This window comes from Tetrao urogallus, assembly GCF_951394365.1.
Source record: "Tetrao urogallus genome assembly, chromosome: 7".
NCBI classification, from domain to species: Eukaryota; Metazoa; Chordata; class Aves; order Galliformes; family Phasianidae; genus Tetrao; species Tetrao urogallus.
The window spans coordinates 45,932,276-45,951,601 of record NC_136820.1 but is presented as its reverse complement, the minus strand read 5'-3'; the positions used below and the strand labels follow the sequence as shown (position 1 = coordinate 45,951,601).

Below are 19,326 nucleotides of genomic sequence, written 5' to 3'. Positions count from 1 at the left end.
TTCTGTAAGCAATTCAGCACAGCCCTTTGAAATCAGCTTGAGTTTTATTAATAATTCAGTAGCAGCATTAGCAATGGCGTGAACGATGGCAGTGCTGTATAGAGCTGCGGAGTTCTCAGAGAAATCCCTATCACAGGTGAATCAATGAAGCTGAACTGATTTACACCAGCGGTGAACCTGGGCCTCCAGATGTAGGAGCCAACCATGCAAACGTGCTCTGCTCTGCCATTAGTCCTGGCAGCACTTGGAGAGAGCACAGCGGCAGGAATCATCGCCCCAGGACAATATGGCTGAGTTCAATGGCGCCGCTTCTGCTGCCAAGCACTGGGTCTGCTCAGATGTGTTTGCAGAAAAAAAATTATTGCTCTGATTCCACAGTGCATCCCTTTTTAGTGAAGTATTTACGGATGCGCTCTCCTTCCAACCTGTGGTTAAGTCCCATTGACATCAGTGGGTGCAAAGTACACTGAAGTGTTTTCCTGAATAGGTACTGCACACATTTACATGTCCACCCGCAGGTTTTCAGCTCTACTTTTGGATACCTTTAGCTTTCTCCTGTGAATCTGTAGCTCGTTTTCCTGTGCCATTTGGAGCAGAGCGGTGGTGTGGCACTGGGCATTGTGCTCGCACCTTCCTCCAGCCATGATGTTGAATATCACCTCTGGTCGCTGAGCACACCCTGCAGCCCTCGGCTGAGCTGCAAGCCCCTTTCTGTGCCCTGGGTCTCTGCAAATACCTGTGCCTCCAAACTGGGTTGAAAATGGAGAAGGGAAGGAAATTTCCTCCTGCCCCCCAGCAACAGTTCAAAAACAATAAGCCGGTCTATCTGTAATTTCCTTTTTTACAGCCAGTTTTCTTGACATATCCAGTTGTTAAACCTGAAAAGTTACAGCATAAGCTTGTGTAATCTTGTTGCTTGCCATTTTTCCTTAAGATGTCATCCTCTGATAAGTGTAGTTCAGGCTATTTTCTCTTCTAGCTGGGGAGATCTCCTTAAGAACTAAGCATGCTATCAAAGAAAAGGAAAGTAAACCCATCTAGGATTATTTCCAGCAGGAAAAGCAGCTGCAGCTGAGGGGGCAGCGATGCCAAAGCCCAGGCGCCCGGAGTCAGAACTCTGAGATTTGTGAAGAGTTAAGTGAGTTGCACGTGGATAAGCAGTTGAAGGCTGAGCCACCACCTCCAGTAGGGCAAAAAGAGGTAACAGAAACCAATTTCCTGTTTGATGCTGCATGCCATTCGTCACGCCAGCTCCATAGTGCATGCCACCGATCTGTGTGGGGGTCTGGGGCATATTAACTGTTGGTGGGTTTTTTTCATGTTAAAAGTATAGGCCCATGAGAAGTGCAAGAATTTATGTACCTGACATGAAAGCTTTGGTGTCATTCAGTTCATATCGGGCAAAGTGCAGATTTGCTTCTCGTTGTGTTGGTGAGCCTGTGCCCACCAGGAGAAATCCCATGCGGAAATCCTGACAGGGCAATGGAAACTGGGCTGCCACAGAGCAGCTCATCTTCTGCGGCCTGCTGAGTCATATTGTCACGTAGGGGGGACATCTGCTTCTAGATTTGTCATGTGAGACCCTTTAATAGTCAATGAGGATCTGGAGCCAATATAGTTAGGTGAAAGTGTCTCATATCCTGCTGAAATCAACATTTAAAGTAGACCAGATGAAGCGCATTTTATAAGTACCTGTTTTTCTCTTCTGGCTGTAAGGGGAAACCAGAGTAACAAACTGAGCTGTGGATGTCTGTGTCATGTAGATTACACTTAGGTGAGCTCAACTCCATTTCCAGTCACCAGAAATGCTCCTGGTTTCTTTCAGGAGCAATCTCACCAGAATACTTACTGGCATATTGGATTTTGTATTCAGCAAAAAAAGGTCCGGACCTTAGAGGAAGGAAGCTCAAGCATTTCATGTCATAATCTCGGATAAAAAGAATTTGTATGTACTTAAGAGAGACTCCAGATTTCAAACTAATGAGACGAAGAATTGTAACTAGGAGAAATCAGAAGACCATCTCCAGATTTTTTCTTACAGGGGATTTCCTATCCTTCCTGTTTAACTGTATTTTTAAGATACATAAACCCTGATGTGTTGGCAACAACTACAACTACATCCTTTTTTAGTGCTACAATGAAATGTCATAAGACAGGAACATTCTAGCTCTGATATATTCAGCAACACTGCGATAAAGTAATAATCCCCATTTCCTCCCTCAACTTTCAAAGGGTCCTGTAACACAAATGTCACCTTTCTATAGTAGAGTATAATTGATTCTATTTGTGGCTGCTCAAAAAGAGGTGGAGGAATATGGCAATAATCCAGGGATGACTTGAAATCAAACGGAAGTTCACATGAGGCTACGAATGCCAACATGAAAGAGCAAAGCCCAAAGGATGCTATTTTTGAAGGCTAAATCTTGTGTGGACATTGCATCCTTACAGTCCTCCTGTTCAGAAGTAATCTTTGTGCCGACACACGAGGACATGCTAATCTTTTTGATGAATGTCCCAAGAAGTTGGGGCTAGCCAGATAAAGCCAACAACTGTGAGGAAGTAACTTAAGGGATTTGATACGCCCAAGAGACGAGGCTCTGAGTTGTTCGGTCAATAACAGGAAGCATCGAATGTGTTCTGACTAAAACACTGTTCATGTCAGTAAAGGATACATTATATGATTAAAAATTCATCCTGTACAAATCATCAGTAAGGCACCATAGAAATAAAATCATTGGTGGCACAGAACTCAGAGAACATACCAGTTGATTTCTTTGCCAAAACACTGGCCCATAAAATATTTTGTACGGCTGTTTGGAATCTGCCTTTAAATGTGTCAGGCCACTTTGACTTCTTTATTTATCAAAGGGAATAGTTCACTCATTTAGAAAAAAAATGTGGCTGGGTGTAATGCCTTAATAATCAGACTATTTTTTTCCTTTCAAAATGCTATTTCATTACCTTCTTTTACCAGTTATTATGTCATTTTCATTTTATGAATTAATATAAATTAATAGAGCATTACTAGCTTCCTTCTGCATTTAGCTTACTCCCTAAAGTCACGTGCCTTTGTTCTTTCATTATTTCTTGTCAGTGAGTATCTCTGCACCCTTTATCTAACTCATTTATCTCTTTTTTTTTTTTTTACAACTCAATTAGAATTGTTGTGCCAAGAACTAAACAGTTTCCAAATACAATTCCCACAGAACCATAAGGAGGAGTAGTATCTCATTGCCTAGACGTGATGTTTCCAAGTAGGATATTTGCATCACAATATCCCACTATGAAATCATGTCTGATCTCTTAATATTACCCCAGGTGACTTGAGATTACAGCTTTCCAGGTTACCCACTGATGTGCTATCCCTGCACTCACTCATCTGTAGTGCTTTGAGTCCAGTCTCACTGTGCTATACTCTTTCCATGTGTTTTTTCACTTTCTTTCTCCCCAGTTTCAGTAGTCTCTTGAATTTAGTATTATCCATCACTGTGAAAATTATATTGGTCAGTTTCTCTTCTGTATCTTTGGTGCTAACTCTAATCCCTTCAGGTCTCCTCTGAAGGTGAAGTTTCTGTTACATTTGGGTCGTTAGCATGGGTTTTCTCCATGAAGCAAGGAGGGAATCCAAGCCAGTGCCTTTATTTCAAAAGTCAGCTTTTCTATTATAGAAACACAGATATTATATCCAGGTTTATACATCATCTGTCAGTTTGATAGATTAAGACTGCAATCTTCAGAGGTTATGGAGAGAGGGAGAAAGCAGATAAGAGAGCTAAATCTTGAGCAAACACCAACTTCCAGTGAGATTGCAGCTTCTCACTGTTACAACCTTTCTGGAAAAAAAAAAATAATTCCCATCAGTTTGCCACTACTGGAGAGCCAAGCAGTGGGTGAGGAAGCCATTCCAGACAGAACCACACCACCCAGAAACACATTAAAAACCGCCTCGGCTCAGGTGGGAGATCTTCCAAAGAGGTTTCTGATGTTGCCTTTGCCTGGTATACCTCTCCAACAGAAAGTGGGGACATTCTTTGTCCTGTTTGACTTATTTTGGCCTGTTTGTTCCCACTTGAGCACAGACTGGTGGCAGACAGGAGAGCTGCCTCGCTGTCTTCATGTCTGTTTGATGTGTCACTCAGCTGCCCTCCAAGAAAGCACTCTACTTTTCTCCGCTGAGTTTATTTAATTCACTTTAATTACAAGCTGCAGCAAGAGTTTGGTGATCTGTGATTCCCATGATTACTCCCTCTTACTCTTCTCTAAGCTCAGTATTGTATTTGCTTATTGCTGCTCTCCTGGGCTCTTTCCAGCTTTCCATGAGCATTCACTATTGATTGCTAATGGTGTGTTAACGTTGTGTGTCAGATCCCTGCATGCCCATGCTCTGCCATGTGCATTTGCTGGATCTGCTGATATACATTTGTTTTAGGTTTTCTAGATATTTCCCTGCTTACATTTCTGCTAATTCTAACAAGCCCTCATTCCCTTTTTATTGATCGCTTTGTTGGTCTTTTAAAAAGCTTTTATTTTCTTAGGCAACTGAATTTTCATTAGTCCCATCTCCCTCATAAATTACTTTTATGTCTCTTTTCTCACAGCGTTCATGAAAACAATCCCTTTCACCTTTCTGGCAAAGAGTAACTTCAGCTTCTTTTCCCACAAGCTTTCCTAACCTTTCCCTCCTCTCTCATATGTGTGAATTCTTTTTCTAGTCCCTGTTCAGACCCCAGAACCTTTGCCTCGTTTTCTGAATCCACATTCACTGCCTCTTCTTCCTTGAAGGCTTTTCAAAATAAATCCTGTCCATGTTGTCTTGCATGTTCCCCATCTCCTTTTGACACTGATGGATTCTAATGATTTCTGAAAACTCCTCCTCATAGATAACTCTCGAGCATTCTCAATTCTTTAAGATGTTTCCTTGTAGTCTAATATAATTGCACTGTGTCCTGCAGTTGTGTTCTGTGAATTTCCCAACCTGTCTCTGCTAAATACAGCACTCCCAATGATGACGCTATTGAGCTGACATTTTTCTCACAATGTTCTTTGATTTCTCCCTGTTGGTTAGAATTGTATCCAACAAGGCTTCTTTTCTCATCGGGACCCCTATTTTCTACATCCTGCAGTTGTGTGTGATTTAAGACTGCTTCAGTGTTCTGTCTGTTGACGACTTCGTAACAGAAGAAATAATGACTAAATGCATTCCCTAATGAACAGTAACAGAAACTTCTGATAGTATGAAAACCTGACATTTTTTCTACCATCATATATTGTTTGTAGCCTGTAGAAAACTGGCTATTCTCTGTATGACAGCTGCATTCTGAATATGGATTTTTTAGAAGCTTTGGCCATGTCTTTGACCTGTGCTTTCTGGCCTGGCTCTCTTTTTAAATGATCTCTTCTTGATTGTTTGCTCTTCTGAGCAGAGCATTAAAAGCCCTAGCCAAGACTATGACCTTTGGGATGCTGCAGCTAATTGCAAACACGTAGCTTCCATCCTGCTTACAAGTATTGCTGGAATGTTCAGTCTTGCTCGTTTTACCCCAGGTTCAGCATTTCTCTGAATTCAGCTATAAATTTTGCATTGCCTCTGTACACTGGAAAACAGAGGGCCCATTTTCACATTAATAATAAATACACAGAGCTGTACCTATTCTCTAACTCTGTCATCTTCATGGAAATAATAATTTATGTGCACGTTCCGTCTTTCATATAACTATCTCATATAAGTATCCCTTGTTTAGAAGCCTGGGTAAAGTAGTATTGTCCTCATTTTTAAAATGAAAACAACAGTATTATGAGATTAAGCACAGCAATGTTTCAGTAGGTGCTCAGGGAAGAAAGTAAGACAGTTTGCAAATAAACCACCTTGTGCCAGATACCGCTTTTACAGAGTCAAAAGCATATACTGAGCAGGGCTGAGTAAATAACAGACCTTGAACTATAATGGCCTAGCTGAGTAATCAAGAAAAATATAGTTCTGGATTAACACAGACCTATAAAACAATTATTTTGACCACTAAACTTAAAACAAACAAACAAACAAACAAACCTGTTTTCTTAAAAAATGTTTAATGTCAGAAGAAAGCTTTGATCTGAAATAAAATTTCTGTCTCTTATTTGGGTGGTTTATGTTATCTTGTATCACTGTTTTAGGAACAAATGCATCCAAAATTCAAAATTAGGCATCAAATTTTCATGAAAATCCATTGCTTTATTTAACCCAATTTCCCACATAGCCTTAAAACCAGTTTTTCTTCAAGTATCCATTCTCCAGACTTTTTTTTCCCCACATTACCTGAGACTTCTTGCTCTAAGAAGATAAAATGACCAATGCTTCAGGAGGTGGGAATATATTTGTCCCCATTTTGCAGAAAAGGATTTGAGGTGTTTTTAAACAATGTAATTGAGACTGGGGATCAAACATTTGGAGCAAACGATAGGTCCTCCAAAAAGCCTTGAAATTCTTGTGTCCCTCCTCCTAAATCTTGAGAGCAGAAGTGTGCAGCTGGTGGAGCTGGAGGTAAATGGGTCCCATCCCAGGATGGGGATGTGGGATGAGGAAGGTGAAAGAGCCTTTTCACTTGAACACGGTGTGTCATCTTGTGAGCAGAACATGACAGAAAGACTTCTGCTCATCCTGTAGGAGAAGCCACAGCAGAAGAGAGGAGGACGTGGTCCTGGCTGACCAGAGGCGATATGAACCCACGAAGTTTGGGTGCTGAGCCTCATGTCCAGGAGGCAGGAACCCAGCATGAGTCCTCCAAGTCCTCCCCCAGCTTTTCAGCAGCTGGGTTCCACCGATTTGTATCCATCAGATAGGAGGGAAGAATGTGAAAGCTTTATAGTTCTAAATAGTTTGGTCATTCCAGACTTCCACTTACTATTAGTATTCAGTAGTTGTTCACAATCATTCTTGAGTTATTCTTTTTCACTTTTTTTTTCTTTTTTTTTGTAAGTAAATATGGCCGTTCCGTTTTTTTGCTATTCTTGAGGATGGGTCCACTGTTAGCTCACCACAGTTAGTATAGGTAGAGCTGTCACTTGAGCATGGCCATTTCACTGTCGTGACTGCTTTGGCTGGGGTATTGGTTAGTGGAATAAGAACTCAGCAACTTCATTTGGGGCGATTGATCAATTTGTTTTCCTCATCTTTGCTCTTGTTGACAACAAGCTTGATGAAATCAGTCTTTCTGAAGGCAGCACAGTGGATTTGACAAATCCTGCAGAACTGCTGGAGCAGATCCCTGAGTTTGCTGAAGAGCTGATGGAGCCTGAAGATTGCTTCCCTGAAGGTAAGGACCTGTGTGTTTCATTGCAATGCTGGGGCGAGAACCCTCCTGTTCTCTTATCAGACATGTCTCCGTGTTCACACCAAGTTACTCTGACTGCTTGCAATAGGATTTCATTGGATGCACTTCATTTCTTAGATGCTGTCATGCTCCAAATTTACTTTTTAACATTAGACTTTGGATTTCCAAAGTGAGATAAGCCACAAGCAAGCTCAAAGTTCCTGTGTAGCTCCTAACATGCTGGGCATTTTTTTTGTCATATTTTGTACTATAGAGTTATTTTATATTTAAAAAAAAAAAAAAAAGTTGATATTTCCAACTTGGCCAATGAGGACTTTGCCTTCCAAAATATGTGTATGATCCAGCTCAGTAGAGAACTAACATGATTAGGATGTTTCTATTACTTGTATGCAGGGTATACATATACAATACAGGGTATACAATATTCTATTAGATGTATACAGAGTAGTTAATAGAAACTGTCTGCAGAGATCTTGAGTCCCAGGGACTTTCTTCCACTTATTTTAAAAGGTGTAAAGATTAACATATCCAATAACTTTCATCTGACGTGAGATGCATTATGTGTAGAGTATTTTACTTAATTACCTTGGATAACAATTCACATTCAGATTACTACTTTTAATAAGCCAGTATTTTATTATTTCTTAACACCATCCTACACCAAAACACCTCAAAAAACACAACCAAACACTTTTAAAGCCTGCTGCTTGAAGTTATATTTTTAATTAAGCCTGTAAGAAAAAAATAGCATTCCAAGTTATTTCTTTTCTGAGTGAGTTCTATTCCAAATGTTATCTCAGAAAAATTTCTTGTACCCCTTTAAATCTGGGTTAGGAAAAATAGGGTTAGCTGAATGTTTCCTTGAAAATTCAAGGGTTATTATAAATAAAAACAGAGCTGCTCAGATGGGATCAGACAGAGATGTTTTATTGGGTATATGAATGCCCCTGAAGTCAGCAAAAATCTGCATCTCTATATGTGTGAGAAAGATGATTGAATGAGGTAAGGGAGCCCTTCAGGGCTTACAAATGTCCCTAGGATCTAAACATTTTTTTGGCAGCTCTGCTTAAAAGCAGTAGCCAAAAATTAATGCAGTTGACTGAAGAAAGCATGGTACTGTGCTGTAACTGTTCTGTTCTAGACAATAATATTTAAAAATTAGATCTGGTATTTTCATTCTTTCACTAAGTATTTCTTACTGACGCTAGTGAGCAGCAAAACTATATTATGCACTGCAAAATGAGAAATTGTATTAAATCGCAAAAGCAAACTTTTATTGTAAGACTGGTGCTAGTCAAATGTCAGACAGTTTATAAATGCTGAAACTGTGATTGGCCATGGTCAATTTCCAGTTTTTAAAACAAATAAGATGGGAATCACACAGCCCATTGCTTCATTCAGTGCATAGCCCTGGTTTATTTGCAGAGCGTTGGCATTCAATCATTTTCTCTTGATTAAAATGGCCAGGCCTGCTTGAATCTCCCTCGTGCAGACTCACACCAGTACCCAACCTATTTGTTGGAAGGTCGTGTCAATGGAATGCAGGGTAGCAGTAGCATGCAGTCACTTCTGGGTGGATTGCTGGAAACATTATAGTTTTGCATCCCAGCTGTCATCCTGACCACCACAGAGAAATATAGAAATCAAGAGATGGGCCAAAATCCAGTCTTACTGCGGGTCAAATCCAGAAGTTGCACCTGACAATGCTTATGGGCACCTTCTAACTTGGGATATTCTATTGACTCTATGACTCTTTTGTTTCCTTCTCCCTTCCCTCTGAGCGCAGCATCACTGCTCCTTTCTTTATCCTTTTATTCCTCAATTCTCCTCGTTCCTCACCAGCCACTGTTCAAGTTAGGGTGTCTTCATCTTCTCCCAGGCTACGGCCAGCTGAGCATTGAGTACTGAGTGGGAACTGAAGCAGAACCCGCTCCCAGCCCCTCATCATGTGTGTGGTGGCTGGGGGCAGTGGGGAGGCAGTTGCAGGCAACACTGTCCCCAACACATCTGCTATTTTCCAGGCAGCATGAGTCCATGCAGGTTTTTCCAGATAGGATAGATATGATTTGAATTTGACAAAAATGCATGAATTTGGCACATGAATGTTCCTTCCCTCGAATTTCAAGTCAGAGTCATAAACTGAATATCCAGCTGACTCTTGTTGCAGTGACATTAAAATTTCTATTTATGAAAGGAATCAAAGTATTTTCCCATAATCTTGTTCTTTTAAATGCCTTCCAATATCTTTCCTCAAAGTTACCGTTTCAATTAAGCCTCATGCAGCTATCATTTCAGTATAGCTAAAAATATGCAGTGAAACAAAAACAGTCTATCTGGATTATATGTGGCAGATATTAAGTACTAAAATGGACTTACTGAAAAACAAGCACCAGGCAATTTTATCTAGTGTTGCCATTGCTGTCTTCTAATAAGGAGATGCAACATTTGGTATATGTGGGAGAATGACCACCTACCATTTATGATTGAAGATAAGGTAAGATGAAGCTGGTTGAGAGGGAGAGTTAATTTCTTGCCTTGTTAGTTCATCAGCTGTCTAAATGCAAACTATGACATTTCTAAATGCATTCAGCACAGGTTGTGCCCTGAACAAATATGTTCCAAATTCAGCCCCCTTTTTCAGATAACAAAGGCAATAAAGATAGTACATGTACTGGAAATAGTTGCTGAAAGTTTGCTGAGGTCAGAGTTTTCCCGGAGTAAGGTGAACCAGATTAGCCATGGGTCATTTCTTCTTGGGGAGACTTGTTAATTAGTTATCTCAAAATAGCTGTGATTAGGGTGAACCGGGAATATTCTTGGGTCAGGAAATGTGAAGCCAAGGTAGGGTCACAGCTCTGGCAGCCAGCAAGTATTGCTGGGAAAAAACTGATAGAAATGGAGAGATCATTCTTGCTGTCAGTTGTTGAGAAAGCAACGTCTAGGCAATGCCAGCTATTTGGGTATTTTTCCCTCCAGATGCCTTGCAACACTCCTGTGCTGTTACCTCCATTGGTATGCATTCTCTGCATCAAAAATTGCTATCTGTTTGGGCGTTATCTTCTGTTTCTCAAAGAAGGTTGTTCAAACAGAGCCCCTGACCCCAGCACACTCCTCTGTCCCAGACCCTAATAGGAGAAAGTTTTCACTGAGTCCTCAAGCGTAATTCCCCGGACATGGCCCGCTGGCAAAGGCGTATCATCAGATGGTTGTGTGAGAATGAGCTACCTTGATGAACACGCGGTCAGTTGCAACCCGTGACACATGGGGTGCCCACAACCAGATTTTCATGTGACTGCGTAGGAGCGATTATCGCAGCGGGAAAATGTCACACACTGAAGTGAAGTTATGCTGGTTAATAGTGAAGTTATTCTTGTTAATGGTGGGAGATTGGCATCATACCCTCCCCAGTGGCATTTAGTGGCTGCTTGGATATATAGATGTGAAGGGGAGATCCAACGGACCACAACACTGAACAAGGCATCTCAGCTGAGCTACAGGCTCTGCCTGCAGATGAGGTTTGAAAGCTGAGTAAAACTAAACCAAGCCCAACAAAACATGCGAAGTGTCATCCTAGAGAACAAATCATGGAACAAAGACAAGTCAAAGACAAGTTTGGAGGTATCTCTTTTCTCTAGCCCTAATACCTGAGATACAGTGTATTTTTCAGCAGAAAGGATATGCTATTGTTTTTCTGACTATAGTTCTCAGACATCAGAAGACACTTAGAGTCCCATCACTTGTGCAGAATCAGGAAGTTGGATTGAGGAGTATGGGTAGATTTCTATTTGCCAAACCCCGTGCTTAAAGCAGGGCTCACTTCAGTGCTGGATGCCCACTGCCTTCACTTCAAGACATCACACTGTTAGTTGCAATGACCTCGTAAAAGGATATGTTTGGAGTTGAGTAGAGGCAGGTAAACAAGCAGTGTATGCTTGTAAAGCCCTTCAGAGTGAAAGCATTCAATAGACTTTGGCTTTATTGGAAGCTCTACTTTGTATTACGTGGGAAATAATTGAAGTCTCCATTTTTGTCTGAGGTACCCAAAGCTGGTGACAGTGATAGCAAATCTCTTATGTTTTAGTGCTAGCAGAATATAAAACCTAGCCATGTGGGTTAGTGGGACCAGAGGATGAGAAAGGGGATAACAGGAGAGTCTGTAGAGTTGCATTCCCTCTAAGCCAAGAAGGATATGCTTTTATTTCACTTGGGCATGTATAGCTAGCCAGGCTGGTTGTTAGAAACCTCGGTTCGCAGGTACATGCATTAAACTGAGTTATGAAGACCTGCCTGCTTGAATTTATGCTAAGGAAGCCATATTTTCCCTGTGTCAAGCCAAGCAATATTGAAACCAACATTCAAAGCTAAGCAAAATATTGTTTTGTTCTAAAAATGAATGTCCCAACATTGGGATTTTCTGTGGAAAGGTAGCTGTAAAATTATTGTGTACAAAAGGTATCAGTCACACTGCTCCATGGTATAAAAGAAATTAATTGGTCTTCCACAGTTACCAAGGAGAATCAGCAGCCTAATCTGGCCAAAACGTGTTAAACATTTTCATGCAGAAATGGAAGGTAAATGTTGGTGTGAACAAGCAGTGGATTTGTAAAGGCTTTCCTGAAGCTGTTGTACATGCAGAAGTTTTTGCACTGTAGCTCCCACATTTTCAAGGTGATTTTTCTCCTAGTTCAGGAAGGTAATGTAATCACATCTAACAGCTCCATGATTATAATGCAACAGGTTAGAAAATGTGAGTGCAGAACCAAAGGCAAAATGAACGGTTATACAAGATGCATTGTAAATTAAATTAAATTCAGTTAATTTTTTTTTAATAGTTCGTAGTTTGTCATTGTTGTGGCAGATGCTTAAGTAAGAGTTTTCTCTGTCACACCTACAGTGGAAAGTTCAGAATAGGATGACCCATTTTAACCTGCGGTTTGTGATTGTGCTATAGGATTCCACAGTGACTGAAGGGAACAATTCCTTGTTAAGAAAAGCAAACAAGAAGTAAAAAATATCACAGTCAGACGATGCATTTGGAAAGGCTTCTTGATAAATGTGCCTCTGTTCAGTGAGAAATGGTCTGTAATGTTGAAATAAGAATTGAAAATAGTTGTTGTTCTTGGGCGGGTTGACCACCAGTGCAGCTCAGTGCAGCTTCACTGATTTGCTATCAAATATCTCGACCTTTTTTTGCAGGACTTTATCTGCTGTTCTGTGTTTCTGTTGAGCAGTAGCCTACTATCCAAAATGCTGTGATGGAAATGAGTCAGTTTGCTCTCAAAAAGCACGCAGCCCAATATGAACTAGAGTGGCAAAACAAAGTCCTTGAATAGATTACAAGACATTCAGCTTCCACGCAACCGACTCCCTAACAGCATTGGTTTTGGGGGGATAGCACAGATCTATTACACTAGGCAGCATGAGTAATACTGTTATAAGAAACACCAAACGGTTTATTCATGACACTTTCTGTGTTAAAGGGTGTTAACGAGTGGTTTTCTTCATGTGGATCAAGCAAATAACTTTCCAGACCTGAAGCTGGGCCACCTGCTGTAAAAGTTAGTCAGAGTTAGGATTGCTCAGATCCTCACCAGATTGTGCCTAGAACATTCTGGGATGTTTATGTTATTTTGATTTCACAGAAACTGGAGGAAATAAACAACTCTTGGAATGCTGGCTGATGTCAGGTATACTTTTTTGTTGGGTTATGTAAAGCTTGTAATTCAGCATTTAAGCTTGGGTCAAGGTCACCAAGCAGTAGGCTGCAGCATTGTTAGAGAGTCCAGAAAAGGACAGGTATTAAAGAGCAGACATTGAGGAAAATATGAAACTCTATAATAGGAATAGAACTTTGCTCAATAGAAGACTGATTTGTGGTCTGTTTCTTACTATTTATTATTTTTTTCCTCTTGGCTTCCTTTTTTTTTGGTTTGATTTATGAGGAATTAAAAATAGCATTTCATCCGAATTGCAACCAGCACGATAATTCATGGAAGTGCTACTTGACATTAGTAATTGTATCAGAATCTGGTCTAAACATTTCTGAATTGGGCCCAATCAAAAGCATGGGATTTAATAGCGCTGTGATTTGGGGCTGACTCATCTGAGAGGCTATTTTGGATTTTTCAAGGTATTACTGTCAGTAAGTAGGATTTTTTTTCAGAGCAGAATTGCATGAAAGCCATCAAAGAGCATAAAAATAATAATAATAAAAAAGATTAGTGGTCCTCGCTGCCTTTCTATCTTTAAAAATACCTCTCCATACCTGTAGATGATCAGATGGAGGCTGACTGAATCATAAATAGCCTGTTTTTACCATTTTACAACCATTTTCCATCACAATTGAAATAACTTCAGATCTTATGATGCCATGCTCATTAGTATTTACTTGGAAGACAATTGCCTAATTTTAGCTGTGCCTGGGCTCAGGTAATCATGTTGGCTCCCTGTGCAGTGCAGACGCCTCCAGGGAATGATTCATCCAATGTCTTACCATGGAGGAGCCCTTCCCAGTGCTGCCTCCTGAGCCCAGCTAGCTAGCTGAGCTGAGGCCTTCATCTAAGACACTAAAAGAAATAGGAGAAATAGTGTACAAGTTTTCTTGCTAAGAGATGTAGCTAATAAACCCACATGTCATGTCATGCTGGTGGACATATGATGTGCAGGTATGGCCATTTCCAAGCAGAGCTGCCAGAGGAGGATGTTAGGATTCCTGGTACCATATAGTACTGCATACCTGCAGTCTGTTCCATGTCCTTAATTCCTAAGAAGTACCCAAATCACACATTTTAGTATCTCAGTACAGGTTTCAGGAAAAAGTGCTGACTAACATGATACCTTCTTATCCCTTGCTACAGCTATCTGAAGATTAGGTTTGAAGTGACGGATAAAACTTTCCTTTGGTGAAGTGGTGACTGACCACAGAGGCAGAGAGCCAATCCTTACACTTTCATTTCTAGCGTGTTCTTCTCAAGCAATTTGATTAAGTTAATGTATAATTTGTATACTTACATCAAGTAAGTAATTTCAACTGAGCCCAGAATGTCTCTGAATTCCAGAATATAGTGATAAACTGAGAAATAGCATGGGCCTGTACGATGGAATTATTTAGAGGATAAGTAGTTACTTGCCTCACTGTTACATTACCCTTGCATTAATGGTTTCCTGTGCTGTTAGTCCCATACCAAAACCTCATACAGCCAACAACCTACACCTACCAGACATCTCAGAGATGAGGGATAAAACGGAACTCTGAGAGCAGTTCATGAGTGACATCCTACACGTCTGTCGCCCCATAGCAAGGATCTTGGCTCATGTAAACTTACAGAAGGAGCACAGCAGACTTAGCAGCTTGCTTCCTGCTGGCAGAGCCCGCTGCCAGCACAGCCCCACTTCCAGCTGCATGGGAATCACGGCATCCCAAGACTTGTATTTGATCTCCTTGCAAATCACAAGCAGCTCAAGCGCCTCAGTTATGCCACCTTGAATTAGCAGCATCTGCCTTCTGTGTATCCTCGGCACTCGCCCTCTTTCCTTCCCCACATTCCTTGACTAAATATTATTTCTACTTGCAATAACATTGCGTTACATCACCATAGTGAGATGTTCTCTCTTGTCACTTCTGAGCAGTTGTTGGAGGCCTCAAGACGTGTCAGTGACCTTAGTCGCATTTCAGCTAGGGGAGCAGTCAGCCTGTGATTTATTTTCTCCTAGTGAGACTATAAAGATCCATAACAAAGTCTCTTTCTGTGCAACACATAGATTAAAGGCAGGGTGTAAAGCTTGATTTCTTTTGAAATAAATTAGTTTCCAGGTGTAGTTCTCATCGTCAAATATTGTGACACTTAGAATAGTAGAATCATATAATATCCTGAGTTGGAAGGGACCCATAAGGGTCATCACATCTAACTCCTGCCTCCACAAAGGACACAAGTTAAACTATCTGACATAAGGCTGAATGAATGGTCAGCCTGGAAAAGGGCAAGTCCTAGCTACCAAGATGTCTTTTCATCACAGTTTTAAGTTCCTACCCAGCACAAGACAAGGAACATAGTGCTTTTTTAAGTGGGAAAGATGGATCTGTCCACTACCAACAAAAATATTCTTTTGTTTTAATAATGTAATGCTGCAACTAAAATTGGCCAAAGTTTTGCCATCAGAGATCCATCTGCGATCCCCGTTACCACCATGGCATTTAGCCATCACAGCATATTTGTCACTGCAACATCGCAGTAAGGTCAGACAGTGCTATGAGGGCTGGTAGGAAACTTGCTGTGGACAGAGGCTGGGCATCTAAATTTCTGCTGAAGTCAGAGGGTATTTAGCCACCTAAATACCTTTCCAAAGTTGGCGTGGTGCCTTGATTAATCTCATGAGAGACCAAGAGACCAAAATCTGCTCCTGCTTTTCCTAAGTCTCTTCTGCACATTTGTTCCATTTGCAGTGCAGCAGCGCCTTCTCCCTTCATCTCCTTTTCATCAGGTTGCCGCTTTTAATCAGCAAATCTGGTAGTGCTGTAATACCAAGAAAATGTCCCTTCTACATTCAGAAGGATGTGGAAATTATTGGTAATACCCTGCTGGAGTCATTAAACCTGATCAGTGGGGCTCATACAACATGGTCAACCTGGGGTAGTGATGATTCACAATCAAAATATTCTAGATCGCAAAAATCACTAGGAGAAACCACTGGGGCAGGTTTTGAGTGGCTTTGAATATTTTTGGATAGAGGAGTGAAGCAGGAAAATAGAAGGCAAATAGAGGAAAGAGAAGAACAAGGGAGAAAAGACTACATGGAGTAGCTTGTGCTAGAAGTAATCCTCTTTAGCATGTGTTTGTTGCAAATTTAAGAATTAAATAGTTGATTTTATGTTTGTTTTTGTTTTTTTTTTAACAATTGCTTTGCTATTGTTCTGCTCCTTTTCAGTTTGTGTGCGGTTCTTCCCATGCTGCTCCGTGGATATCTCAAAATTTCCAGGCAAAATTTGGTGGAGGCTCCGGAAAACTTGCTACAGGATTGTTGAACACAATTGGTTTGAGACTTTCATCATATTCATGATCTTGCTGAGCAGCGGAGCCCTGGTAAGTCTATCAGGATTTCCGTGCTAATTGAAAGTAGACATGGGTCTAAGAGGAGATGTTCTTAAATTAGGTGATCTTAGGAACCCTCACTGCTTATTTCTCAAAGCAAAGTATGTTTGGGAGAAAAACAGGCTTTCTGCTTTTCTGATTTCATCTGCCTTTTCCATATAATGAGGAACTTTCTTCTGTTATAACATAAAATTATGATGTGCATAGGTTTTGAAAAGGGCATCTTTAAGGAAGTCTGCACGAAGAGGTAGCCTAGAATTACCACTTTAGTGTCCTATAGCTGCTCTCTGGTAGTTCCCATCTGAAGACATGCATTTGGCTCTAGGGGTACCTTTTTCTTCCTATTTTTTTATAACGTGTTTTCTGATCAGTGAAGGAAAAGATGCAATGAGCAGTGAATCAGAGAGCTACCAACAGAGGTGGTGGGTGCCTATCACCTCTAAACACAGCTTAGCTTAACCCACCATACCTTACTTGCCCAACAGTCTTCTGCTTGCAGCCAGAATGAATGTGCACTCATGGATACTGGCTGCTCATTGCTAATGACTCTGATAGAGGATCCTCTCCTGCTGAGATCCCACAGGTTGCTGGGATTATCAGCTCTGTATTACCAGTCTTCAGCTTGTTATGGTAGTGGCCACCAGTGGCAGTTTCTGAGTTTGACTGATGGTTCCTCATGTAATGGTGGGGAACCCTGCCTATGACAGAGGGTTGGAACTGGATGATCTTTGCGGCCCCTTCCAACTCAAGCCATTCTGTGATTTACATGTGTCAGGAACATCCCTGAAATTGGTAGGATTTCTCCCAGGTTTCTAGCTGTTCGTGCAGCAAAGGGGTATGTCAAAAGTGTTCTGGAATTCAGTCCAGTGACCCCTGATGTTCTCCTCAGTGAAAGAGTAAGAAATATATCTGCTAAATTTGCAGGCAGTACCACATTTGGACAGGTTTTTCTGAAGGTTGGGATTAACTTCTGCCAAATGCATGAATCTGCCTTCAATATCTAAGACAAAAGTCTAGTTACAAAGGTGCATGCTTCACCTCAGAAGGGATAATCAAGGGCAGAAAGACAAAATGCAGCATGACTGGTAAGGTAGCAGATTTACTAAAAGGAGCTGGAGACAGAGCAGGCAATAAACAGCATAAACTAGATCACAGCACTGCACAAAAGCCAAACACCCCACTGGGCTGTATAAATAAGCATGTTCTTCCACTCCAGTTGGCATCAAGGAGGCCTCAGCTGGAGCATAGGCTGCAGCTCTGGGCACTGCACTTTGGGAAAGACGTGGGCTAATTGAAGAAACTCCAGAGGAGGGCAACGCAAATTATCAGTGGCCTAAAAAAAAAAAGAGGAAAGCACAGAAGAACTGGGCTTATGTAGTTTAAAAAAAGTCTCTGCAGGGAGAGAAGAAGATGGAAATACATAAATGTTGATACAAAAGGGAAAGAGATAGGCCATTCTTCAGGTCCACTAGGGATGGGCTGAAATTTCTCCCAGGGGATTTTATTTTATTATGAAAAGCAAAAGGCTGAATAACTTGTGTAGATCTGAGGCTGAAAATTGTCATTGCTTTGCTGAAATCAATGGGTTCTGACAGTTTTTGCACCAACTTGAGGATCAGCATGTTAATTTTTTAATGCATTTTAAAGGAGGCATGTCATTTGCTATAATATACTTCAGAGAAATACACTTCCTTACATATGTAATTAAAAGTGCTTTAGATCCTGAAGACTGAAACACAAATCTCATTTACTTTTCATTGCACACTTTTGTGTGTGTGTGAATTTACTCAGTACACTTCTGCAGAAGGGCAATTTCCACTGCAACTTCTCAAATGCCAGCACTGTGCTTTAATATATCAGCACTGCACTTTTAGCATTTGGATTGGAGATGTTGGGAGAAACACACAGATGCCTCTTGCTGTTATTCTGAAGGAGCCTTTCCAAAAATTGAGCTCATCTGGCCACATCCATGCAACACACAGAGTTATTCAGGGAATTTAAAGGAATATGGTTTAGTGGGCATGGTGAGGATGGACTGATGGTTGGACCTTAGAGGTCTTTTCCAACCTTAATGACACTGTGATTCTATTCTGTTTGTATATGGTGGTCAAGTCATGACGATACATCTACAGCTAATTGCAAAAGATCTGAAAACCTTTCTCGTGTATTTAAGCTATAAGTGCTCAAATTGGGAGTCTGTGTTCTAACAGTAATTGTGGGAAACACTGCAGGTATCATGTTTAATTCTTTTTTAATACACAAAGCAAGGCAGAGGAAACAGCCCTTAATGTTTAGTTTAGTCTTTTGTGTAATGTCATAGCTTGTGCAGGAGTGCAATGCACCTGGGGCATTCAGGTTGCATATTCCTCACCACTTATTAAGCTTCTTCCTGGCTCACTGTGTGCTTTTGGTAGACCAAACACAATGTACTTTCTGACAAGTTGGTAGAAAACAAGGAGAGCAAAGGCAGGAGAGCAGGAAATCACTTTAAATAGCTTGTTGTTATTTTTGTGGTAATTGCAAAGTACAGCAAGTCATCTGACAAAGTGAGTGAGCCCCTACCAGGAGTGATAAACTCCCATCTGTGCATTGTTTTCTGTGGCTTTCTCCAACAGCTCTTTCACACCCTTGAAATATCATTTTTGAAGGCAAGATAGGAGATTGAGTCGCGGTGAAAACGTCACACTGAAGTGTGGGGACAAATGGACAAGCGTTGGCTCAGGCTGCCAGAGCTGTCTTGTCAGTTTAATTACTGTTTCCTGGCAGGCAAAAGACCAGTGTGATTGCCGGAGTGACAAGTAGCACACTTCTTGTATCTGCAGGCACTGCATGTTTGCTAACTTTTGGAAGTTCCTCAGAAAACAACGACAGATCTTGAAATATGTAAATGCAGATAATGAAGATGGTTAGCACAGGCCCTCTCAAAT

General features: G+C 41.0%; 1 protein-coding gene across 1 annotated transcript in view; it reads left to right on the top strand.

Annotated features, from left to right (window-relative positions):
- The window catches only part of SCN5A (sodium voltage-gated channel alpha subunit 5), a gene marked incomplete at both ends in the record, with an annotated part of 163,098 nt that overhangs the window by 111,922 nt on the left and 31,850 nt on the right, over window positions 1-19,326 (top strand). The window contains 3 exons of the mRNA XM_079538187.1: window positions 1,057-1,185; window positions 7,172-7,292; window positions 16,236-16,390. Of these exons, the coding sequence (XP_079394313.1) occupies window positions 1,057-1,185; window positions 7,172-7,292; window positions 16,236-16,390 (405 nt within the window). The remainder of the gene's footprint in view (window positions 1-1,056; window positions 1,186-7,171; window positions 7,293-16,235; window positions 16,391-19,326) is intronic.